The 26,872-nt window shown below is 41.6% G+C and overlaps 1 protein-coding gene across 2 annotated transcripts in view; it reads right to left on the reverse strand.

Moving 5' to 3' along the window:
• Nucleotides 1–26,872, reverse strand: part of SPIRE1 (spire type actin nucleation factor 1) — a 162,296-nt gene that overhangs the window by 22,024 nt on the left and 113,400 nt on the right. For both annotated transcript variants that reach the window (XM_070361817.1, XM_070361818.1), the window contains exons 5-8: nucleotides 20,310–20,387; nucleotides 18,340–18,504; nucleotides 11,151–11,237; nucleotides 9,933–10,062 (exon numbers count right to left, since the gene is read on the reverse strand). In XM_070361817.1, the coding sequence (XP_070217918.1) occupies nucleotides 9,933–10,062; nucleotides 11,151–11,237; nucleotides 18,340–18,504; nucleotides 20,310–20,387 (460 nt within the window). The remainder of the gene's footprint in view (nucleotides 1–9,932; nucleotides 10,063–11,150; nucleotides 11,238–18,339; nucleotides 18,505–20,309; nucleotides 20,388–26,872) is intronic.

Genomic DNA, 26,872 nt, shown 5'->3' on the forward strand with positions numbered 1-26,872 from the left:
TCCAGTGCAAGTGGAGATAAATTTCTTCAGTGTTTCAATAACTAATACTTTTAATAACTAACTACTAGAGTATTTAAAAATGAGAAAAAGCAGTTCCAGTATGCCCATAGCCGTGGAGCAGTGTGTGAAACTCCCCTGATGAGTCAGAGGTGAAGAGTGTACTGAGCACTGAAAAGACATGGCTACTGCTCATTTCTGGCAGGAAGCGTTGTACCTGAAGTTAACATAAAATATAAGGTTCTGTTTACAGTAGCTCCCCCACTGTATAATATTCACAGGCTTCAAGTGGAAGACGTGGGCTTCCAGGTAACATTCAGAAAGTGTACTCTAGTACAGCCTTCCTTGACATGATTTAAAAGAATTATATAAACTATTTATTATAAATGATGTATATTTAACTTAATATTTACAATTTCTGCCTGATTTTAGAGCTCAAGAAGGCCAGAACTAGAACTGTCCTTGTGAACGAGAAGGAAGGGTTTGAGTGAGCAGAGGAAAGGAATGAGGAAGAGGAGGAGACAGACCTGTCAATCATTTATCATTTTACATAAAGTGTTCAGTAGAAAATCTGACAATGCACAAGTTAACTTTGTTATCACCTCTCCAGGTATTAAGCAGCTAGAAAAAATGTTTAATTGGGGGAGGAGTGTGCTGAAGGGGACAAAGAGGAAGAAGCAGCAGGTTTTCACACAAACTGTAAAGCTTAAAACCCTTCAACAGACCTTTCATTGGAAGAGAACTACAGGCTGCCACACTCACAGGAGTACCAGGAAAGCTCTCAAGAGAGAAGAGAGAAAATGACTGGGCTAACTGCTTAATTCCTAGTGAAGGAAAAAAACACAATGTTTAAAAATGATCTTGAAGTATATTCTGAAAATTTGTATTCCACAGCATGCACTCTCCATATACTTCTTCCAGGGCCTGTGCTTCCTGTGCTTCAGCAGAAGGCCTCTCCTGCAGCCTGGCTCTCCACGCTCCAGCCGCAGCTCTGCTGGAGGGGTGAGCGTCCCCGGGGTGGTGCTCACAGTCCAGGCTCCCAGGGCGAAATCCCCAGTGGAGCGAGGAGGGACATCACAACAGTTCTAATGGTTACATAGTTAATGTTTCAGAAAAAAATGTAATTACTACATAAGATACATGATTTTATGGATGCTTTTACTTAAGAAAATTTTTAAAGTCATTTATAGGAGATTTGCGCGGTAGTTTGAGCATTCTTTGGCATTGCCTTTCTTTGGGATTGGAATGAAAACTGACCTTTTCTAGTCCTTTGGCCACTGCTGAGTTTTCCAAATTTGCTGGCATACTGAGTACAGCACTTTCACAGCATCATCTTTCAGGATTTGAAATAGCTCAACTGGAATTCCATCACCTCCACTAGCTTTGTTCATAGTGATGCTTCGTAAGGCCCACTTGACTTCACATTCCAGGATGTCTGGCTCTAGATGAGTGATCATACCATCGTTATTATCTTGGCCGTGAAGATCTTTTTTGTACAGTTCTTCTGTGTATTCTCGCCACCTCTTCTTAATATCTTCTGCTTCTGTTAGGTCCATATCATTTCTGTCCTTTATCGAGCCCATCTTTGCATGAAATGTTCCCTTGGTATCTCTAATTTTCTTGAAGAGATCTCTAGTCTTTCCCATTTTATTGTCTTCCTCTACTTCTTTGCATTGATCCCTGAGGAAGGCTTCCTTATCTCTCCTTGCTATTCTTTGGAACTCTGAGCTCAGATGCTTATATCTTTCCTTTTCTCCTTTGCTTTTTGCTTCTCTTCTTTTCACAGCTATTTGTATCATCTCACACGCTAGTCAAGTAATGCTCAAAATTCTCCAAGCCGGCTTCAGCAATATGTGAACCGTAAATTTTCAGATGTTCAAGCTGGTTTTAGAAAAGGCAGAGGAACCAGAGATCAAATTGCCAACATCCACTGGATCATGGAAAAAGTAAGAGAGTTCCAGAAAAACATCTATTTCTGCGTTATGGACTATGCCAAAGCCTTTGACTGTGTGGGTCACAATAAACTGTGGAAAATTCTGAAAGAGATGGGAACACCAGACCACCTGACCTGCCTCTTGAGAAACCTATATGCAGGTCAGGAAGCAACAGTTAGAACTGGACATGGAACAACAGACTGGTTCCAAATAGGAAAAGGAGTTCGTCAAGGCTGTATACTGTCACCCTGCTTATTTAACTTATATACAGAGTACATCATGAGAAACGCTGGGCTGGAAGAAGCACAAGCTGGAATCAAGATTGCCGGGAGAAATATCAATAACCTCAGATATGCAGATGACACCACCCTTATGGCAGAAAGTGAAGAGGAACTTAAAAGCCTCTTGATGAAAGTGAAAGAGGAGAGTGAAAAAGTTGGCTTAAAGCTCAACATTCAGAAGACAAAGATCATGGCATCTGGTCCCATCACTTCATGGGAAATAGATGGGGAAACAGTGGAAACAGTGTCAAACTTTATTTTTTGGGGCTCCAAAATCACTGCAGATGGTGATTGCAGCCATGAAATTAAAAGATGCTTACTCCTTGGAAGGAAAGTTATGACCAACCTAGATAGCATATTGAAAAGCAGAGACATTACTTTGCCAACAAAGGTCCGTCTAGTCAAAGCTATGGTTATCCAGTGGTCATGTATGGATGTGAGAGTTGGACTGTGAAGAAAGCTGAGTGCCGAAGAAATTGATGCTTTTGAACTGTGGTGTTGGAGAAGACTTGAGAGTCCCTTGGACTGCAAGGAGATCCAACCAGTCCATTCTGAAGGAGATCAGCCCTGGGATTTCTTTGGAAGGAATGATGCTAAAGCTGAAACTCCAGTACTTTGGCCACCTCATGTGAAGAGTTGACTCACTGGAAAAGACTGATGCTGGGAGGGATTGGGGGCAGGAGGAGAAGGGGACAACAGAGGAGGAGATGGCTGGATGGCATCACTGACTTGATGGACGTGAGTCTGAGTGAACTCCGGGAGTTGGTGATGGACAGGGAGGCCTGGTGTGCTGCGATTCATGGGGTCGCAAAGAGCCAGACACGACTGAGCGACTGAACTGAACTGATAGTAGATTTGGGCTTCCTGGTGGCTGAGATCATAAAGGATCTGCCTATAATATGGGAGATTGGGGTTAGACCCCTGGGTTGGGAAGATCCCCGAGAAGGGAATGGCAACCCACTCCAGTATTCCTGCCTGGAGAATTCCATAGACAGAGGAGCCTGGCAAGCTACAGTCCATGGGGTCACACAGTCAGACACGACTGAGAGACTACCACACACACATGGTAGATTTTAAAAGTTTGAACAGTACTGGTGTCACTTAAGTCTGGTAAAGTTGTGAGGGTAATGCCTACCCTGAAGGTTTGTGGCTGCCATGAGCTACTTTCATTCTCAACACAGGGATCTGAGAAATTACCTGACAGTTCTCTCTCTGCCTGGAGACCTTGCTGAGGTTCATAACTGTATTTGAGCTTGGTGACTCCAACTACTGAAATAAACCTCATACTAAGGTCAAAGCTTTGAGATAAATGGAATTAATAGAAAAACACATTATGTCAGTCAAGCTTCAGGGTGATCTCCATATGTAAGACTAAGTACATGTGATCTTCTCTAACACTGCATATTTGTAAAAGCTCTGGCTAAACATACTTTTAAGAGGTATTTTTAAGCAGTTTGACTATACTTTCCATTCAAATGAATAAATCCTTATTACTTCAATGTATCTGATGAGAAAACCAAACCCTTGGATAAGATTTTATACTTCTTCTACATAAGACAATTTCTGATATTTATAAGTAAGCAAACTATTCAAGATGCTAGATATAGCTTTAGAAGTCACATGCCTTAGGTTCAGAATCTAAAACACATAACCACAGTATTAAATACATAATAACTTCTATTTTACGTAGTGTAATAATTATGTCTATTAGATACACCCAGCTGCTGCTGCCTTATTTAGTTGGAGGAAATATGACTGAAATACAGACTGTATATTTATTTGCATCAGAAAAATAAATTATACTTACCTTAAGGTTGATGGATTAAGATTTCCACTAAGGATTAGTATTTCTAAAACATACCTAAGTGTAGGACACATATCAATTCTGTCTTATTTTAGCGTGCATTATCTATACTACATATTTAAATATTTACTCCTTAGTTTGCTAATGTCTCAACTTAAATTAGAAACACATTCCGGCTCTTGTATTTAGGTCAGAAGAATGGATCAATCTTTTCCATTTATAATTTGGAACATTATTGATTAGTCAACAGGTCACAATAAAAACATGAAAACACAAGAAACAGAAAATGAAGCATGTGAAAACTACAAAGTACATCAAGGTACAAAATAGATTATGGCAAATGATAAGCAGTGATGGCAAATCAAATGGCAAGCAGTGATAGCAAATCAAAATTCCTGTTGCTCCTTCACATCAAGGAGGCTCAGCACCAAGAATTTTCTTCCCAGCACAGGAAAATATCATATAACTGGTATGACACAAACATACCTACATACAATTACACATGTGTGGGCATGCAGACAGTCCAGGGCAGCCACCTGTGCCTACAGTCAGGGTGTTTCGGGAGCCGGCTACTCCCAGAGTCCACTGGGGAGGACCATCTTTAATAGGTATTTAGAAGAGACAGATCTTAATATGGACTGCCAACTTTGGGAGATTAGCAGTAACACATGTTCTCAAACACTGCTGAGTTTATTTTCCAGATCAATTTTTTTTTGTTTACAAAGTTACTCTGCAAATGGTTGATAAAATAAAAATTGTCAAATGGATAAAGAAAACAGAACAAGCTCTTCAGTGGTCAGTCAGAAGTAGTAAGTGAAGACTGATGTATTTTAGTTTCTTGAGAGGGAAATATTAGTCATGCCTAAGGGAACCACAAATATACAGAAATTTAAAAAGCAGATGGGAACTAGTTTTGCAGTTGGAAGATGTTCAGCAAATATTCAGACAGAACATGATACTAGAACTCTCAGGTTCTTTAAATATGAATTTGTGTGTAAGATATGCCAACAATTTCATGGCACACACAAATTCTGGAAGGAAATACTAGTACCAATGTCTTATCTCATTTCACATTGAAAGCAGCAGCTTCCAAACTCCAAAATTCTAATGTGCAAAACATTTTAATTTGGGACTAAGTTGGCTTTGAAAATTCACTCATATACAGTTTAAAAACTCAATTTAAAAAGGGGCTGATTTTACAGATCAAATTTTGCCATGAATAGTTACTTGTTTCACCATTAATCCCTGTCTAAACGGAAGGGCTCTAAACTTGTACTGCAAACCCAGGACACATGATTGTGTTTTACAACCAAAGTCTCTTAACCAGCACACCACCAGCATGACGAGGCCCCATGTACAGAAGCCCCGGGTATACGACTGGCTCTCATCCCCCAACTGTGGAGCACTCGTCTTCGGAAGCAGCTGACACTTCCAAGTTTAGCTGCATGAATAACTGAATGCTTCAAAGAGTAACAAGTGTCAAAACTCTTTCTTGTTTCTAGGCTCTGAAGGCAGAGTTCTCTTAGACTCTCCACTGCTTTATAAGACTGGGTGTAATGGGCAGCACATTTCACAACCACAACCATCAGGGTTCTTCCACAGGCCCTTGGGAAGCAACAGATTTATTACAGTTTTATTTTTTTAAACCATTTTCAAAGAAAGTCTGTTTTATATGACTGACCACAGCTTAGAAGCCTTTCAATTTTCTTTTCTGACATGTTTGAACAAGGAGATGAATGAAATGTATTTCACAGAGACCACAAAACCCGCGTCAGGTGTGAAAGTGCTTTACCTGACAAGTCAAAACTGTAAGACATGCTAAGAGGCCGCGTTGCTGAAAAAAGAAAACAAACAATAAAAGGAAAGTAATTCAGATGTTAGGCTTTACAGGGAGGACAAAAAAGGGAGGAGGCTTCAAGACCTGCAGTGGCACACTCCATACTTTTAAGGCAGAAGGCAGCGAGAAACTATCTGCAATATGGCATCTTAGTTTTAACTATATCACTAAGACTTGAAATGGAGTAACAATAAAAGAAAAAAACAGCTTTTTAAGAACATCTTAAGAACGAAAGCATGATAAAGATAAAAACAGTTTAGAATCACAAGGACTTTTTACTTAAATATAAAAGAGTTCAAAAGAAAAAACGAGCCATGTTTTAAAACATGCTTTTAGGGAATATACAAAATCTTAAAATTTAAGAACAAACGTATTCTTAATTTATTTCAGGATGAGAAGTTGGCTCTCTGCATACAGGTCAAACATCTTGTAAAAATCTCATTCAGGCACTACCAGCATCACAAAGCGTCACTAATTCTCCACTGTAGGCCCTTAGACCTGGCACTTAAAGCAAGGCCTCAGGAGCCAGAGAGCCTGAGTTTGAACCTCATCTCTGCCCCTTACATGCAGTGTGATTCTGGGCAAGGTACTTAACCTCTCTGTGCTTCCATTACTTCAAGTGTAAAACGGGAATAATGGTACCTATTTCAAGGGACTGTTAGAAAAATTAAACAATTCCATACCAAATAAAAAGGTGCTCAGAGCAGTGCACCTAGTAACAGTTAAACAAATGGAATTTCTTAAGAATAAACTTACTTATTTCCTGTTGGAAGTCATTTGTTTTAAAAATTTTATTATATACATTAAAAAACATTGAACGGGTGAATTTTATGGTAGGTAAATTATATCTCAATAAAGCTGATAAAAGAATTTGGGTATTTGTAAGAGTGAAAATTACCCATTTTCACTGCAGTCCCAAGCTCTTACCAGCTCCATCCCTCCTACCCCACCCCACCACCATCAGGGAGGACAGGTGCCTGTGCAGTCAGAAGCGGGCAGACCCGAAGGTCCTCACGTTTCTGAGGCAGATGTAGAACTGTAGAGTTCTAATTGCCATATGTAACAGAATGAAGTCTCTTCATATGTTTTTGGCAAATGTTAAAGGAACCATTTACAACCTCAAATCTCAATATAGTATGAGATGTCAGAAAAGTGTTAGGAAAAAGAAAATGATCAGTTGTGAACAAAGACTGATGCACAAGAACAGTAAATTCAGACTTAATAGGAAAACAATATGGAACTAGCCTGTAAAATAATAGGGACACATATAAGACAACTTGGACACACGTTGGTCATCACATCCTCATAGACCACGCGGTGGGTCACATTCACCCACGCAGGAAGACACTCCTGCTGCCACTATCCCGTGTGAGGATGCAGTTCCTGTGTGCACCACATGACGCAAGCCCCGTCACAGCGCACTGCTGCTGCTGAAATCATGGGGCGCGTCTATTCTTTAAACATTTGCCCAATTTCTAGATAGTGGGTTTCTACTTGCAATTACAAGGAGAGGAAAGGTTATAAAACTATTTAGGGGAACTTCTTCAGGATGGGCTCAGATGGTAAAGAATCTACCTGCCACGCAGGAGTCTCAGATTCGATCCCTGGGTCAGGAAAATCCCCTGGAGAAGGAAAAGGCAACTCACTCCAGGATTCCTGCCTGGAGAATCCCATGGACAGAGGAGCCTGGTGGGCTACAGTCCATGGGGTTGCAAAGAGTTGCACATGACTGAGTGATTAACACTTTCACTTCTTTTCTTCAAGATAATCCTGTCAATTTTATCCAAACTTCTCTAAGTGAAATTGTGTAGTAAGAACCAATGTAGATCAGCAGAATGAGAAGAGCCCAATTTCTTATTTTCTAGTTAAGGTTCAAGATCAATTTTAAAAGTAAGACTCTCACAGAACAATCACTTTCGACAACAACTCAATTCTGGTTGTTGTGAAACACTAATTCATAAGGATAAAACAAAAGACATACTAAATACAAAATTGGTATTTAATTATTCTAAAGCAGGTTTCCTGTTAGCTAGCATCTAATTTGTTTAAGAGAAACAGAAGAACATGTATACAATGAGGGCATGTGACACCACATGCAGTGTCCCTTTGCTGCCCACAAGGACTGCTGGTCTCCCGCACACTCGGCCCCTGGCCGCACCGCACACCTGACTGGCTGCTGTCAGGGCTCACAGGCACCCCTGCCGAGGATGTTCTCTGGTCAGTGCCTGTGGGCAGGACTCCTACCTGTTCGCCCCTCACCCCAGGTTCAGAGCACTTGTGTGGAAAGCACCATCCCATCACTTGGCCCTTTATGTCCTGCTCCTCTGTCTCACTGGTGCTTCCACTGGAATTTACTCTTGTAAAGCGTGAAGCTTACTTTTCTCATGGTAATATGTGGATTTTATCTTATAGTTCTGTTAAATATTTCCTATTACCCTATTATTCCATCTTAAGACACAGTAATTCTTTTACAATCTTGTCTTAAGCTGACATTCCATAATACCATCTCCTTACATTTCCACAGTGGTTCTTGCTCCTTGAGACTGTGCACTCTTTAGAAATCTGGGGAAAACTATGGACCGCCCACACACACATGCCCTCTGGGAAATATGTACAAATGTGTTACACTGCAAGGAGGCACAGACCTTCCTCAGGCTCATTCAGGGACTCCCAGGATAAGAACTTTCCACTTACTGTGCAGTTTTGGCTCAATACTATATAAATGCTTGTATGGATTTGTTTTAATCATTTTAAAAGGAAACACTCACTGGCATAAAATCAACAGGGATATACACACCTGGCCTCTCCTCACTCTCCAGCTCTGGCCAGGGAAGCTATTCTACTGCTTTAGCACCTCGGGAAGCACTTTCCATTGCTGTTACCTATAGTGCAGACAGGGACACAGCAGCTAGCAATTCGGAAGTGGGCCCTGTGGCCATGGCCCAGCGGCAGACAGAGAGCATCACCACACAGTGACCGAGAGTCACAGGAGGTGGGGGAGCCACCAGAGCTGATGCAATTGAGCAGACAGAGGAGGGGAGACCTGGCTCAGAGGAGAGGAGGACCCTGAAGATCAGAAGCAGTCAGATCAAGGGCTTGGCTGCTGGACCCAGTCACGGGGGACACTGCACTCTTGGCCCTGGGCTTTGAGATGGGAGCAGTGGCAGACAGTTTTTGGGAAAAGCAGGTAAGGTCACCTGTGGTGGGGCTTGTCCTGCAAGTTGGGGGAGGAGGTCCTGCCCAGTGATGGCTGGCTGCACATGTGGGTCTGAACTTTCAGAGAAGCCTGTATGCAGGGTGGGAGCCAAGGAAATCAGAAACACACCAAGGGGAGTGTGTGGCTGCTCAAGGAGGAGGAGCCATAGTAGCAACCTGAGGCCCCAGTGGGCGTGGGGGAGGGAAGAGATGGGAAGAGAAACCAGGAGGCAGGATCTTGGCACCAGCTCCTTTCCCAGGCAGGTGCCGCCAGACGCTATCTCCCTGAATATCTTGGGAATCTTTCATTTTACAAACTGGAAGAGAGCTGTTTACATGTCATAATATGGTCTTGCTCTAAATGAAAATCAGTGTGTGCTTATAAAAAACATAAAATAACTATAAAGGAAGTTTAGTAATAAGTGCTATCAGTAGAGTAGTCCCTCATCACATAACACATAAGTTTAAACCATAATTAAGACAATGGAAACTTGATGTATCTATTATTTCTATTTCTAAAATGTAGTAACTTATCCATGTGTGTACTACCATTTATAAAGTATCCTATTTGATTCATTCTTACATGGAAGTCACATGAACATGTGGAGGAGTCTGTATCCTCCTCCTGCCAACCAAGGAATGGGAGATCAAAGAGGCGAAGGGCTGTCCTAAAACCACATCCGGGATCTGCAGAGCTCCGCCCACGCTGCAGTTAGGTGCCCTTACACTTGGCATCTCAGGGAGGAACTTCTTACTCCATGTTATTTTGAGAATGAATGTCACTTGTAAGAGTGTGTGTGTTGGGGGGAGAAGGAGAGACAGGGAGGGAGAGGAGTGAGGCGAGTGTGTTTCCAGGGTGGGCGACTCTCCTGCCTGGGACTCACCGAGCCTGCTGCGTCTGGTCTCCTCGGGGGACACAGGCCGCAGCTTCCTCTCAGCCTTGATCTCTTCCAGGATTCTTTCGTGGAGGCTCCGGGGCCGTGGTGGAGTAGGTTTCAGTTTTCTGGCTGAGGCCTTGGGAAAAAAGTTAATAGCTAGAGCTGGAGTAGTTATCCTTAAATAATTCTTACTGAGGTCTACTCATACAACACAGTATTATGAAATTATATTTTACTGACTGCCACACTGCTTGATAAAAGAGTTTTCAAGCCATAAGAAGATGACTGGATGGCACAGTGGTTCAGGCACATGAACTCAGGCCACACTAACGAGTCAGTTGTGCTCCAACTATTGTCATGGTGTGCTGCAGTCCATGGGGTCGCAAAGACTCGGACACGACTAAGCAACTGAACTGCTGTCATGCTCCCTACACTCTACCATGACAGGCAAGCTGCTGCAATGCAAGCAGTATGTCATCCACATTATTGTTTTTGAACGTAACGTTTTTGAGTTAAGTCGTAACAATCTTCTTAGATCATTCATTTCAGTGTGCAGCTGAGGAAATAAAGGCTTGGCAAGGCTGATGAACTTGCTCAAAAAGATGAATTTGCTAAAAAACGTGAGATCACCACACCGTGCGTGGGTGTGCAGAGCCGGGCTGTGACTCCATGCTCTCTGCTCTACACAACCTGCCCTCCTAAAACCATTTCCTACGTGGCCTCTTTCCCTTATAGAAAGATCTATAAGAGGAATGATTAACTATGTTTTAAATGTATACAGACTAAGAAGGAAATATCCTTTCTTTCTAGTTACTGAAGTTACTGAACATACAAGGGGTTTGAGAGGCCCTGGTGAGTGCTGGCTGTGGAGCCAGGGGAGGTAAGCGGAGAGCAGAGGAAACACAAACCAACACTCAGACCTGATCAGAACACCCTGATCCAGGGTCTCCAGAAAGAACCCCACGAACAGAGGACCATGGCTACTGCGAAAGAGGAGGCAGCAGTGTGGGTTTCCTGTAACCAAGGTGAGGTGTCTGTACCCTTAAGTACAGGGCAGCAGTGCACACGGAAGCTATGTGGCATTGTGTTCACAGTCAGGCTTCACAATCAGAGAGAAAAGCTCAGCGTCAACAGTCCTCCAGGAGCTGTGTTCTGTGGCACGGGCTGTGGGGGGAACATGTTGCCACATGTATGCCAGCCATGGGGAGGTGTCAGATCACATACTGGATTTAAAGGAGGCCTTGATCGGATGAAGTCCAGGATGATTTCATGAGCACTTTTTTTTAACCGAGGGGGAATATCACCATTCACCTGAAAGGAGACAGAAAGCAGAAGATCCATGTGACGACAGGACTGCCTGTACAAGCGCCTGGGCACACACATCCACACACGTCCACATACATCATGTGATGACAGGACTGTCTGTACAAGCTTCTGGGCACACACATCCACACACATCACTTCAAAGCCACTACAGTGGAATCTGGCTCCACCAAGGACAAATTTCAAATCAATAAAATGGAGAGTAAACAGCTGAGCAATTCAGAGCAAAAACAACTGTAGGACTGAAGAAATGCCAAGCACACTGCAGTTCTACTATTCTGGGAAATTATATGTAAGATACATGCTTTCAACAAAAACTTTCTAAAATTATGAATATGAATGGAATAAATAATACTATGCTTAATTATTATATAATTTAGAAAGTCTTTCACCTCTTGTTTTCATCCTTGTACAAAGTTTTGGAATACAAATTAAGGGGAAGGGCTGGGGACAGTTCATGTTCTGTAGGCAGAATTCAGGTTCAGGTCAAGGAAGGTGTCTGCTACATCAATAGAACTGGTAAGAAGCAGAGTTTGGCAGAGTCCTGGTCTGTCTGACTCCTGCTTTATCTCTTTTTAAAGCAACATGTCACAAAGATTTTTTAAGAAATTTAAGAAAACTCCAGAAATCCACAAAATCCCACCTTAGTAAACTCACAATCTGACCCACCCAGGAGGCACAGTTGTGACCGTCAGTCATACTTATTTCCCAGTCTCACATGAAAACACAGACAGTCCTGATACACATTTTCTGTTGTGCTTCTCATAAATGATGAAAAACAAATGTTAACAAATTATACATTTTAAAAACTGGTAAACACTTTAAACTTCTCAAAGATCAGAAAATGAGCATGCTGCTTTGATTAATGAATTGCCTGGAAAGCCTCTGTACCTTCCCCTCTACTTTGGTGACCCACTCTTTTATCTTATCATATTCTAATAATTGTATAATACATCAATTTTATTGGAGGGAAAAAAGATAATCAGTTTAATCCTCTATCACCTATGGCTGATTTTCATTTTTTTTGGACAGGTTAGAAAGGTTTCTTTAAGCTTCACAATTCGTTATTGGAAATGTCATGTAAAATTTTATAATTATCATAAAATTTGGTCAAATTTTTTAAAAGTATTTTCTTATCTGAACTGTAAGATTTCTGGGCAGGAACAATTTTCTTATGTGTCTCCCAGTCTTAAACACATTTTAATTGATCATGGTCATTAGTCAACTGTTAATTTTTTATTGTAGCTGTATACTCTTGTATTATTTTCTGTTAATGTCACTATTCTTGTGTCAGCTGAGAAATACCCTGATGCTGGGAAAGACTGAAGGGAGGAGGAGAAGGGGATGACAGAGGATGAGATGGTTGGTTGGCATCACTGACTCAATGGACATGAGTTTGAGTAAATTCTGGGAGTTGGTGATGGACAGGCAGGCCTGGCATGCTAAAGTCCATGGGGTTGCAAAGAGTCAGACATGACTGAGTGACTGAACTGAAGTGAGAAATATAGCTGACTAAAGAAAAAAACAAGGACCTGAACTGCTGCTCCAGACCCAGTAACCCCCTTGCAAATGTGACTACTCAGGTGTATGACAAGCCTCCTGACATCCAGGGCCCTCTTCCCTGTGCCCACCCCACCAGCCCCAGTGAGGACTGGATGCCCCATGTAAGAGTCAGAAGTGAAAGCCACCTGAACCAAGCTAACTTGGGATTGCTAGTCCCTGGTGTAAGGAGGCCTGTACACCAGCAGTGGAACTGAAGGCCTGCCAAAGCACCACTCTTTACCCATGGACCTCAGGTTACATGATTTTTTTCTTTAAACCTTGTATGAACAACTTAATCAGAAGTTTTTTTTGTACTCCTGAACAGAATAATACGTATCTTTCCAGCTATTTTTCACTTGATTTTATTTTAATGTCCTTTCTATCACAACAGCAGGGTTGAGGAAGAAAATGCTTGAAATAGGGCCAAAGTTGTAAGTTCCAGTCCCCAAACAACACAGTAATGTCAGTGTCTTCACTAGTCAGAAGCTGGATCCTTGATCCCAGTTATCCAGTGTTGTGTCAGTGCTCATGAGAGAAACGGCAGGCCAGTGCAGACGTGAGTCAGTCTTATTCCATATAGGGAGGAGGGAAAGTGCGCAAATTCCACTCTGCTACTGGGTCAGTGAGATTATTTTTTAATACATTCTGAAACAAGTTATCTGAGCTGTAAGGATAAATAATTTCTAGAATGAACACACACTGTAGACCTATAAGCAAATAAGACAGTTATATAACTTGATCTTACTTTTGAGTCACAATGCCTTAAAAAAAACAAGTAACTTCTAAATAAAAGATGTTAAGTTTCTATACATCTTTATTTATTTTTGGTCCATTGTGTTGGTGATGCCATCCAACCATCTTATCCTCTGTCGTCCCCTTCTCCTGCCTTCAATCTTTCCCAGCATCAGGGTCTTTTCAAATGAGTTAGTTCTACGCATCAGATGGCCAAAGTATTGGAGTTTCAAAAAATGGGCCAAAGAACTAAATAGACATTTCTCCAAAGAAGACATACAGATGGCTAACAAACACATGAAAAGATGCTCAACATCACTCATTATCAAAGAAATGCAAATCAAAACCCCTATGAGGTACCATTTCACGCCAGTCAGAATGGCTGCAATCCATAAGTCTACAAGCAATAAATGCTGGAGAGGGTGTGGAGAGAAGGGAACTCTCTTGCACTGTTGGTGGGAATGCAAACTAGTACAGCCACTATGGAGAACAGTGTGGAGATTCCTTAAAAAAATGGAAATAGAACTGCCTTATGATCCAGCAATCCCACTGCTGGGCATACACACTGAGGAAACCAGAAGGGAAAGAGACACGTGTACCCCAATGTTCATCGCAGCACTGTTTATAATAGCCAGGACATGGAAGCAACCCAGATGCCCATCAGCAGATGAATGGATAAGAAAGCTGTGGTACATATACACAGTGGAGTATTACTCAGCCATTAAAAAGAATACATTTGAATCAGTTCTAATGAGATGGATGAAACTGGAACCTATTATACAGAGTGAAGTAAGCCAGAAAGAAAAACACCAATACAGTATACTAATGCATATATATGGAATTTAGAAAGATGGAAACAATAACCCTGTGTACGAGACAGCAAAAGAGACACCGATGTATAGATCAGTCTTACAGACTCTGTGGGAGAGGGAGAGGGTGGGGAGATTTGGGAAAATAGCATTGAAACATGTATAATATCATGTATGAAACGAGTCGCCAGTCCAGGTTCGATGCACGGTACTGGATGCTTGGGGCTGGTGCACTGGGACGACCCAGAGGGAGGGTAGGGGAGGGAGGAGGGAGGAGGGTTCAGGATGGGGAACGCGGGTATACCTGTGGCGGATTCATTTCGATATTTGGCAAAACTAATACAATATTGTAAAGTTTAAAAATAAAATAAAATTAAAAAAAAAAAAAAAGAGTCCCTTGGACTGCAAGGCAATCAAACCAGTCAATCGTACATCTTTATTTTTAAAGGTGACTTATTTGAAGTTATTTGTTACAATTATTTTACTAAAACACTTTGAAAGAAGTCAATTGAAATGTTTTGCACTTCTATAACTTAATATTCTGAACATGATCCAATATGGCTAAGTCATTCAATTCCCACCATCAGCTTCACAAATATACAGAAAAAGGTGAATTACTATGGTGTAGTTATGCATTTTAAACCTGAAGATTAAATTAAGGCCATCTTAACATACTGCCTCAGATACAGACTGTATGTGAAAATCCTTTGTGTGTATGTGTGTTTACTCTTTACAACAATATTTGTTTTTAAAGAAATTAGAAAGTGGCATAACATTGATAACAGTAAAGTTTAAAAAAATACATCTGGTTTCTGACTGATTAAATATGAGTAGTTGACTTTCCACTCTCATTTAGGAGGTACAAATATATATAATAAGGAATTAATTAGAATCTTAGCCTGTTAGACTAAACATGAAAATTTACCCCACACAAAACCAATCACCATTAGAACTGCCATCTGCCCAGTTCCCTGCAGAGGGGCTCAGTATAAACTTAAGTCAAGTGAACTGCATAGAATTAGCCATAGAGAGAATGCCAGAAAAAGGAAAAAAACAATGGGTACCATAAAACAGTAACATTTTTCCTTACTTACTACTCACAAACTGTACAAACATTCACATAAGAGGAGTCCCACAGGGACTAAGAAGATAAGAAAAGATAAAGAAAATGTCAAGAACCAATGGCTGAAAACTTGCAAAATTTGAAAATAATATAAATCTACTCATTCAAGAAAAATGAAGTGCAAGTGTAAGCTGCTCAGTCATGTCTGATTCTTTGCAACCCCATGGACTGTACAGGCTCTGCTGTCCATGGGGTCTGGCAGGCAAGAATACTGGAGTGGGTTGCCATTCCCTTCTCCAGGGGATCTTCCTGAACCAGGGATCAAACCCCAGTCTTCTGCATTGTAGGCAGATTCTTTACCATCTGAGTCACTTCTATAAATTCCAAGCAAAAGACTCAAAGAGGGACATAACAGAACACGTAGTCAAATTATTGATAGACGAAAATATTGAAAGCAGCAAAAAATGACTATCACATAGAAAGTGAAGTCGCTCAGTCGTGTCCGACTCTTTGTGACCCCATGGACAGTAGCCTGCACCAGGTTGCTCTGTCCATGGGATTTTCTAGACAAGAGTACTGGAGTGGGTTGCCATTTCCTTCCCCAGGGAATCTTCCTGACCCAGGGACTGAACCCAGATCTCCCGCACTGTAGACAGACGCTTTACCGTCTGAGCCACCAGGGAATCCTCAAAAGATTCACAGGTGATTTCTTATCTTAGAGGCCAAAGGCAGTGGGATAATGTTTAAAATTAAACAAAAACAATTTCAGCCAAGAATCCTATACCCAGAAAAACTCTACTTCAAAATGAAGAAGAAATTAAGACATCTTCAGGCAAACAAGCACTAAAAGAGTTCATCACTAGGATCTCTGCCCTATAAGAAATGCTAAAGGAAGTCAATTACGCTTAAAGAAAATAACAGTAGACCATTAACTTGAAGCCATAAGAGAACACTGTGATAATTGTACATAACAAATAGGACAATCTAGATGAGACAGACAAGTTCTTATAAAGATACAAACTACCAAAACTAAGAAGGAACAAAGGGAAGGAAGGAGGGAGGAGGAAAGAAAGGAAGGACATGAACCTGACCAGACCTGTAATAGGGAAAGAGATTAAATCCACAAAAATCTCCCAACAATGAAAAGCCCAGGACCTGAAGACTTCACTTGTGGATTCTACTCAAATATTGAAAGAATTAGTCCCAACCCTTTACAAACTGTTTCAAAAATTAGAAAAAGAGGCATCACTCCCCATTTTACTCTGTGAGGCCAGTCTTACCCCAATATGAAGGCAGACAAAGACATCACAAGAAAATAGTAGACGAAACTCCTTCTGAACATGGACACAAAAATCCTTAAGAAAGTATCAGGAAGTACTCTAGCAGCATGTTAAAAGGATTGTACATCATGACCAAGTGGGATTTATCCCATAAACACAAGGGTGGATTAACACACGAAAAATCCATCAATGTAATATGTCACATTAACAGAATGAAACAAAAGAACCCACGATTGTCTTTATTGATGCAGAAAAAGGATTTGTCAAAATCCAACACACTTTTATGATAAAAACACACAACAAACTTGGACTGAAAAGAAACCTCAGCATGATAAAAGTCACTTGTGAAAAAATCAAATGCATTCCCCCTAAAATCAGGAATCCAACAATACTATGGATGCATGCTTTTGCCACATCCATTCAACAAAGAACTGAAGGTTCTAACTAGGGTGCCCACCAGGCATCCAGATTGGAAACGAAGAAATAAATGGATACTTTTTCACAGATGACATGAACATACAAGTCAAATAAAATACCCTAAATAACTAATCAAGAAAACTATTTTACCTAATAAGCTCAGCAAAAAGAGCAAAAAAAATGTTGTTACCATGTCCCTGTACTTGTAAGAAAGAGTAAATTTGAAAATACATGGCAACATGAGCCAAGGACACATCTAAGTAAGGACTCTTCTAATGAGTGGGTGGTTTCAGTGGAGACCTGAGAAATGAAGAGAAATGAATTACGCAAACATGTGAGAGGAGGCCTCCAGGAAGGGCTCAGCTGCAGGTCACAAGAGGCACCTTTTAGGTAGTGGCAGAGACCAGGGCAGTAAAGGGGGGCCAGCCAGGAAGGTGGCAGAAGGTGAGGGCTGAGAGGCAACCCGCACCAGACTCTGAGACCAAGGTCAAAATGGCTGCTTATTCTGAGTGTGATGGAAAGAGTGGAAGGTTTTATGCAGGGCAATGACATGGTCACATTTTCAATTTAACAGGTTTACTCAAGCTGTTTTGGGGACGAGAGTAAGAAAAGAAGATCACCTGGAGGCCAAAGTAATAGTCTAAATGAGAGGTGATGATGGGCTCTGAAATGGAGGTAGTGAGATTCAGGACACAATGCAGAGGTAAAGCTAGCAGGGTTCCAATTCTAAGAGCTTAACTCAGGATTTCACTGGAGCTTTTGAAAAAGACTTATATGCAAGGTTATACAAAACAGCCTGCTTATAACGAGACAACCTGATCAGCTTAATAAACTCTGGTGCAGCTGCAGCTGAGAAAGATGCAGTCACTTAGAAATGATGATGTTGAATATACAATGACACGGGAAAACACTCACATGTTATGTGAAAATGCTCACATGTTACATGAAAACAACTGGTCACAGGATGAAGTATTCAATATTAATCCACTTTGCCCAAATAAAGTGGACAGAAAAAAGACTGAAGGTTATGCACCAGCCTGTTAGCAAACTTTCTGTCTCACCTGTGAAATTACACATTTGTAACTTTTCTTCTTGAGCTTATTATATTTACCAACTTTTCTATAAAGACCATGCATTAATTGTATGAGAAGCAATAATTTTTAAAACGTCATAGTGAGAAAATTTTTAACAAGCAAGATTACCAAAAACCAACCATTTGAATCCATGAATAGTTTCCTGTTACTTACCATCACTTTTCGCAAAGTGTATCTTCTGGATCGAATGTCATCCATTAGCATCTCGTATGGGGTGAGCTGATATTCAATGGGCAGCGGGTTGTACTGCCGCTCCTGGACCTTCTTGAGCTTTACTCCATTCCGCAAATCCCTCATCACCTGTACCCAGAACCGAGCCTGAAGGAGCCAAGGGTGGAAAAACATTTGTGAGTAAATTTACTAATTTACTCTAAATAGTTACAGTCATACAGAAGAAATTAAGAGCTTGGATTACAAAACACCAAATAAACCAAACAAAAACTATTTTAAAAATTAGATTTTAGGGACTAAAAAGCAGGTAGAAAGCCAGTCGAGAATCCACCAGCTCTAACTGTGGAGACACCTGGATAAAACCCTAACTCACCCCTGTGCCACCTGCATCCAGCCTCAGTGCCCCTCGCGTCCCACCTATCATGTGGCTCTGTGCACTGCAAAGGTGTGGCTTCTCACACTGGACTCTGGCTTTGGCTCTGCGACTGGCTTGGCCACTGGAATATTAGTGGACATGACACAACCAAAGGCTTCAACAGCAAATGTACAAGGGCATGTCACTCTGCTCCTGTCACTCCACGGAAACACCTAGTGTGGGTTGGCACAAGGCCCTCCGGCAGGATTATCCAGGAGAGAGATGAAGCAGAGTGGAACCACCACTCTGGTCTACAGATGCATGAGCTGAGTAAACACTACTGCTTTAGGCTGAGGTACAGTGTTACGTTCAGTTACACAGCGCTACTGTGATCACAGCTAACTGGTACAACCACCAACTGCCAGTGGACGTCCAAGCAAGTTGTTTCCCATTTCTGAACCCTGGCTTCCTCATCAATAAAAAAAAGTGATACCTTATAACTTGTGGAGAGCTGAGGTATAGTGTTCTACACAAAGAAAATGCTCAAAAATGACAATTTTTGTGTTGTTACTGTCTTTTTACAAATTATTTAATGTCAAATTCCTTATCTATAAGTAACACCAAGTTGCTTTACCGCCCGCCCTTCAAGAAAATGAGATATATGTGAAGTATTTATAATAAAACATATTAAATATGTTATTATTATACTTTACCCTTTTGTTATCCTGCCTGTAAGCTGTCATAGTCTCAACTTCAGTAAAGAGAATATATATTTAACTGAAATATTATACAGTGTTAAAAATTAACAAGTGGCTCAAATAGCTACATAAATGTATGTTAAACTAATCAAACTGTACTTTTAAAATATAATGCAACTGTTATGTACACTACACCTTAATAAATCTGTTAGAAAATGACAAAATCTAACAAGGGCAAAAGCAACTTGTTCCTAACGTCCTAAACTGTGTTTTCTGATTTCCTCACTCTATGTGTCACTATTTATCCAGGACCCTTAACATGAAAAGTCAGAGCCCTACCATGTGTCTTCCCACTAACACCTGAACACACAGCTCAGTCCAGCTTCACATAGTCACTGTCCTGTCCCGACTCTGAGTCCTATGTGAAGGCAGTGACCCTCGAGGTCAGCAGGCCTAGGATCTAGCACCTTGCTGGAGAAACAGCAGACATCCAGAGGGGTCACATGAATACACCACAGTCATCTGTCCTGGAAATCTGTCTTCTTTCTCATGGGGGCAGAAACGCTACATGACCCATCTGCATTCCCAGGCCCCAATCCAGTTTGACTATTCACTGGATAACAAACAGGCCTCACTACAGCCTCACTAAAGCTTTAAACAGAGCTTCAACTCTGACTTACACATAAGATACTAAGATACCAATACACTTAGAAAGGTCAATAGTGTAGAACACTGAAATTCTCAGAGACTCTGGGGGGGGGGTCTAATAAAATCAGATAGTTTTCAACTTGGTATAATATCAATTCATACGGTACTCCTTAAGATAAACTAGCATTATAATCACATGATATGATTTCTCCAACACTAAACAGAATACAGAGAATACCCAGCCATCTTACCCAGTCAGCATTTTTCAGCTCTTCCAGGTCTGTGTTAGATTCATCACTCTTCTCCATTTCTTGAATCTTCTTCAGATTCTACCAATTAAAATTCAAATAAAACATTTATGCATAAAATTTCATTGAACTACCTTCTCAAATTAAAATTCTGAATGAAAGTGAAAGTCATGTCCGATTCTTTGCAACCCCCATGGATAGTCCATGGAATTCTCCAGGCCAAAATACTGAAGTGGGTAGCCGTTCCCTTCTCCAGGGGATCTTGCCAACCCAGGATCAAACCCAGGTCTCCCATATTGCAGGCAGATTCTTTACCAGCTGAGCCACCAGGGAAGCTCTAGATATCTTCAGAAGACAGAGTGCCTGAAGAGCCATGGATGGAGGTTTGTAACACTGGACAGGAAGCAGTGATCAAAAGCATCCCCAAGAAAAAGAAATGGAAAAAGGCAAAGTGGTTCTCTGAGGAACCCTTACAAATGGCTGAGAAAACAAGAGAAGCGAAATGCAAAGGAGAAAAGGAAAGATATACCCATCTAAATGCAGAGTTCCAAAGAACAGCAAGGAGAGATAAGAAAGCCTTCCTAAGTGATCAGTGAAAAGAAATAGAGGAAAACAATGGAATGGGAAGACTAGAGATCTGTTCAAGAAAATTAGAGATACCAAGGGAATATTTCATGCAAAGATGGGCAAAATAAAGGAGAGAAACAGTATGGACCTAACAGAAGCAGAAGATATTAAGAAGAGGTGGCAAGAATACACAGAAGAACTATACAAAAAAAGATCTTCATGACCCAGATAACCACGACGGTGTGATCACTCACCTAGAGCCAGACACCCTGGAGACCAAAGTCAAGCAGACCTTAGGAAGCATCACTACGGACAAAGCTAGTGGCGGTGATGGAATTTCAGCTGAACTATCTCAAATCCTAAAAGATGATGCTGTGAAAGTGCTATACTCAATATGCCAGCAAATTTGAAAAACTCAGTGGTGGCCACAGGACTGGAAAAGATCAGTTTTCATTCCAATCCCAAAGAAAGACAATGCCAAAGAATATTCAAACTACCACACAACTGCACTCATTTCACATACCAGCAAGATAATGCTCAAAATCCTCCAAGCTAAGCTTCAACAGTATGTGAACTGAGAAATTCCAGGTGTACAAGCTGGATTTAGAAAAGGCAAAAGAACTAGAGATCAAATTGCCAACATCCATTGGATCACAGAAAAGCAAGAGAGTTCCAGAAAAACATCTACTTCTACTTTATTGACTACACCAAAGCCTTTGACTGTGTGGACCACAACAAACTGTGGAAAATTCTTAAAGAGATGGGAATACCAGACCTTACCTGCCTCATGAGAAACCTGTAGGCAAGTCAAGAAGCAATAGTTAGAACCAGACATGGAATGATGAACTGGTTCCAAATTGGGAAAGAAGTAGGTCAAGGCTGTATATTGTTGCTGCTGCTGCTGCTAAGTCGTTTCAGTCCTGTCCGACTCTGTGCGACCCCATAGACAGCAGCCCATCAGGCTCCCCGTCCCTGGGATTCTCCAGGCCAAGAATACTGGAGTGGGTTGCCATTTCCTTCTCTAATTCATGAAAGTGAAAAGTGAAAGTGAAGTCGCTCAGTCAGGTCCGTCTCTTAGCGACCCCATGGACTGAAGCCTACCAGGCTCCTCCGCCCACGGGATTTTCCAGACAAGAGTACTGGAGTGGGTTGCCACTGCTGCATATCATCACCCTGCTTATTTAACTTCTATGCAGAGACATCATGTGAAATTGCTGGGCTGGATGAAGCACAAGCTGGGATCAAGACTGCAGGAAGATATATCAATAACCTCAGATATGCAGATGATACAACCCTTATGGCAGAAGTACAGTTCAGTTCAGTCGCTCATTCGTGTCCGACTCTTTGTGACCCCATGAATCGCAGCACGCCAGGCCTCCCTGTTCATCACCATCTCCCAGAGCTTACTCAAACTCATGTCCATCGAGTAGGTGATGCGATCCAGCCATCTCATCCTCTGTCGTCCCCTTCTCCTCCTGTCCCCAATCCCTCCCAGCATCTGGGTCTTTTGCAATGAGTCAACTCTTCGCATGAGGTGGCCAAAGTACTGGAGTTTCAGCTTTAGCATCAGTCCTTCCAATGAACAACCAGGACTGATCTCCTTTAGAATGGACTGGTTGGATCTCCTTGCAGTCCAAGGGACTCTCAAGAGTCTTCTCCAACACCACAGTTCAAAAGCATCAATTCTTCGGCTCTCAGCCTTCTTCACAGTCCAACTCTCACATCCATACATGACCAATGGAAAAACCATAGCCTTGACTAGACGGACCTTTGTTGGCAAAGTAATGTCTCTGCTTTCCAATATGCTATCTAGGTTGGTCATAACTTTCCATCCAAGGAGTAAGCGTCTTTTAATTTCATGGCTGCAGTCACCATCTGCAGTGATTTTGGAGCCCCCAAAAATAAAGTCTGCCACTGTTTCCACTATTTCCCCATATATTTCCCATGAAGTGATGGGACCAGATGCCATGATCTTCATCTTCTGAATGTTGAGATTTAAGCCAACTTTTTCACTCTCCTCTTTCACTTTCATCAAGAGGCTTTTGAGTTCCTCTTCACTTTCTGCCATAAGGGTGGTGTCATCTGCATATCTGAGGTTCTTGATATCTCTCCCGGCAATCTTGATTCCAGCTTGTGCTTCTTCCAGCCCAGTGTTTCTCATGATGTACTGTGCATATAAGTTAAATAAGCAGGGTGACAATATACAGCCTTGCTGCTACTGCTACTGCTAAGTTGCTTCAGTCGTGTCCGACTCTGTGCGACACCATAGACAGCAGCCCACCAGGCCCCACCGTCCCTGGGATTCTCCAGGCAAGAATACTGGAGTGGGTTGCCATTTCCTCCTCCAATGCATGAAAGTGAAAAGTGAAAGTAAAGTCACCCAGTCGTGTCCGACTCTTAGCGACCCCATGGACTGCAGCCTACCAGGCTCCTCCATCCATGGGATTTTCCAGGCAAGAGTACTGGAGTGGGTTGCCATTGCCTTCTCCAATACAGCCTTGATGTACTCCTTTTCCTATTTGGAACCAGTCTGTTGTTCCATGTCCAGTTCTAAGTGTTGCTTCCTGACCTGCATATAGGTTTCTCAAGAGGCAGGTCAGGTGGTCTGGTATTCCCATCTCTTTCAGAATTTTCCAGAGATTTTTATGATGCACACAGTCAAAGGCTTTGGCATAGTCAATAAAGCAGAAATAGATGTTTTTCTGGAACTCTCTTGCTTTTTCCATGATCCAGCAGATGTTGGCAATTTGATCTCTGGTTCCCCTGCCTTTTCTAAAACCAGCTTGAACATCTGGAAGTTCACGGTTCACGTACTGCTGAGGCCTGGCTTGGAGAATTTTGAGCATTACTTGACTAGCGTGTGAGATGAGTGCAATTGTGCAGTAGTTTGAGCATTCTTTGGCATTGCCTTTCTTTGGGATTGGAATGAAAACTGACCTTTTCCAGTCCTGTGGCCACTGCTAAGTTTTCCAAATTTGCTGGCATATTGAGTGTAGCACTTTCACAGCATCATCTTCTAGGATTTGAAATAGCTCAACTGGAATTCCATCACCTCCACTAGCTTTGTTCATAGTGATGCTTTCTTTCTAAGGCCCACTTGACTTCACATTCCAGGATGTCTGCCTCTAAGTCAGTGATCACACCATTGTGAATATCTGGGTAGTGAAGATCTTTTTTGTATAGTTCTGTGTATTCTTACCACCTCTTCTTAATATCTTCTGCTTCTGTTAGGTCCATACCATTTCTGTCCTTTATTGAGCCCATCTTTGCATGAAATGTCCCCTTGGTATCTCTAATTTTCTTGAAGAGATCTCTAGTCTTTCCCATTTTCCTCTATTTCTTTACACTGATCGCTGAGGAAGGCTTTCTTATCTCTCCTTGCTATTCTTTGGAACTCTGCATTCAGATGTTTATATCTTTCCTTTTCTCCTTTGCTTTTTGCATCTCTTCTTTTCACAGCTATTTGTAAGGCCTCCCCAGACAGCCATTTTGCTTTTTTGCATTTCTCTTCCATGGGGATGGTCTTGATCCCTGTCTCCTAAACAATGTCACAAACCTCCGTCCATAGTTCATCAGGCACTCTATTAGATCTAGTCCTTTAAATCTATTTCTCACTTCCATTGTATAATCATAAGGGATTTGATTTAGGTCATATCTGAATGGTCTAGTGGGTTTCCCTACTTTCTTCAATTTAAGTCTGAATTTGGCAATAAGGAGTTCATGATCTGAGCCACAATCAGCTCCCAGTCTTGTTTTTGCTGACTGTATAGAGCTTCTCCATCTTTGGCTGCAAAGAATATAATCAATCTGATTTTGGTGTTGACCATCTGGTGATGTCCATGTGTAGAATCTTCTCTTGTGTTGTTGGAAGAGGGTGTTTGCTATGACCAATGCGTTCTCTTGGCAAAACTCTATTAGCCTTTGCCCTGCTTCATTCTGTGCTCCAAGGCCAAATTTGCCTGTTACTCCAGGTGTTTCTTGACTCCTACTCTTGCATTCCAGTCCCCTTTGATGAAAAGGACATCTTTTTTGGGGTGTTAGTTCTAAAAGGTCTTGTAGGTCTTCATAGAACCGTTCAACTTCAGCTTCTTCAGTGTTACTGGTTGGGGCATAGGCTTGGATTACCGTGATATTGAATGGTTTGCCTTGGAAACGAACAGAGATCATTCTGTCGTTTTTGAGATTGCATCCAAGTACTGCATTTCAGACCCTTTATGACAGAAAGCGAAGAGAAACTGAAGAGCCTCTTGATGAAAGTGAAAGATAAGAGTGAAGAGGCTGGCTTAAAACACAACATTCAAAATACGAAGATCCTGGTATCCAATCCCATCAAGTCATAGCAAATACATGGGGAAGCAATAGAAACAGTGACAGACTTTTATTTTCTTGGGCTCCAAAATCACTGCAGATGATGACTGCAGCCATGAAATTCAAACACGCTTGTTCCTTGGAAGACAAGCTATGACCAACCTAGACAGAATATTAAAAAGCAGAGACATACTTTGCCGACAAAGGTCCAGATAATCAAAGCTATGGTTTTTCCAGTAGTCATGTATGGATGTGAGAATTGGACCATAAAGAAGGTTTAATGCCAAAGAATTGATGCTTTTAAACTGTGGTGTTGGAGACGACTCTTGAGAGTCCCTTGGACTGCAAGGAGATCAAACCAGCCAATCCTAAAGGAAATCAACCCTGAATATTCACTGGAAAGACTGATGTTGAAGCTGAAGTTCCGATACTTTGCCCATCTGATAGGAAGAGCCACCTCACTGGAAAAGACCCTGATGCTGGCAAAGATTGAAGGCGGGAGGAGAAGGAGACGATAGAGAATGAGATGGTTGGATGGCATCACCAACTCAGTGGGTGTGAGTTTGAGCAAGCTCTAGGAGATGGTGAAGAACAGGGAAGCCTGGTATACTGCAGTCCATGGGGTCACAAAGACTCAGACATGAGTGAGCGACTGAACCACCACTACCAACTTCAGATAAAACATACTGAAGCAGATAGTACAGAATCTACTCCTGTGTGAATTTCAGCCAATTTCAACAGATGGTGATTACTGAGTCTGTGCTCTAGAGCCTGGGAGCCACAATTACTGGGCCTACGTGCTGCAAATACTGAGCCTGTGTGCCTTGAGGCTGTGCTCCGCAAGAAAAGCCACAGCAATGAGAAGCCCGCACACTACTACTAGAGAGTAGCCCCCACTCACCACAACCAGAGAAAAGCCTATGCAGCAATGAAGACACAGCATAGTCATAAATAAATAAATAAAATTATTAAAAAAATAAAATAGACGGTGGACCACAGAGGGACAGACTAGGAGTTTGTTCTGGTTTCCTTTTCAGCCTTGTGGTTGAACCTGTCACAACATTAATTCACATTTCAGCTGTACTGACGTCTCCATCAACTCCATCTCCATCAACTCAACGTTGTATCCATCATTAATCACATAGATTTAACTTCCTGTTGTTTTTTTTTTTCTTAACTAAAGTCCTCTTTTCATCTCCACTGCAAATCCCTTAATCCAAACACCATCTGACTCTGCCTGGATGTCTGGTTGCTGCCCTGCCCCCAGCCTTGTCTCCCTCACTGTCTCCTCCAGTTCCTCCTCCAGAAGCAGGCTCAAAAGAATCTTTAGAGTTCCAGGGAAGCCCTCCCCTGCTTCCTGGTTAAGCCAAGTCTTCCTATCATACAAGTTGCAGCACCATAAACCTCTCCTCTGTAGCCGTCACCAACTCTATAATTTTATGTTTGTACCTTCCCTCTAGACTTCATGAGGCAGAATTCTACTCTCAGAAGCTAATACAAATATTGGCATTTTTGAAGCTCAATATCTATTAATTTAAAGGAGGAATTTCAATATATAAAATGCCCTTTATTTATTTCTGATGGAATCTGTATAATACTGTGAAATGGCTAGCACAATAAGGTTAGTGACCACTTCTGCCACCTTCTGTTGTTGCTTTTGTAATAACAATTTAATTTGTAATACAATTACC

This window comes from Bos mutus, chromosome 24 (genome assembly GCF_027580195.1).
Source record: "Bos mutus isolate GX-2022 chromosome 24, NWIPB_WYAK_1.1, whole genome shotgun sequence".
In the NCBI taxonomy this organism is placed as follows: Eukaryota; Metazoa; Chordata; class Mammalia; order Artiodactyla; family Bovidae; genus Bos; species Bos mutus.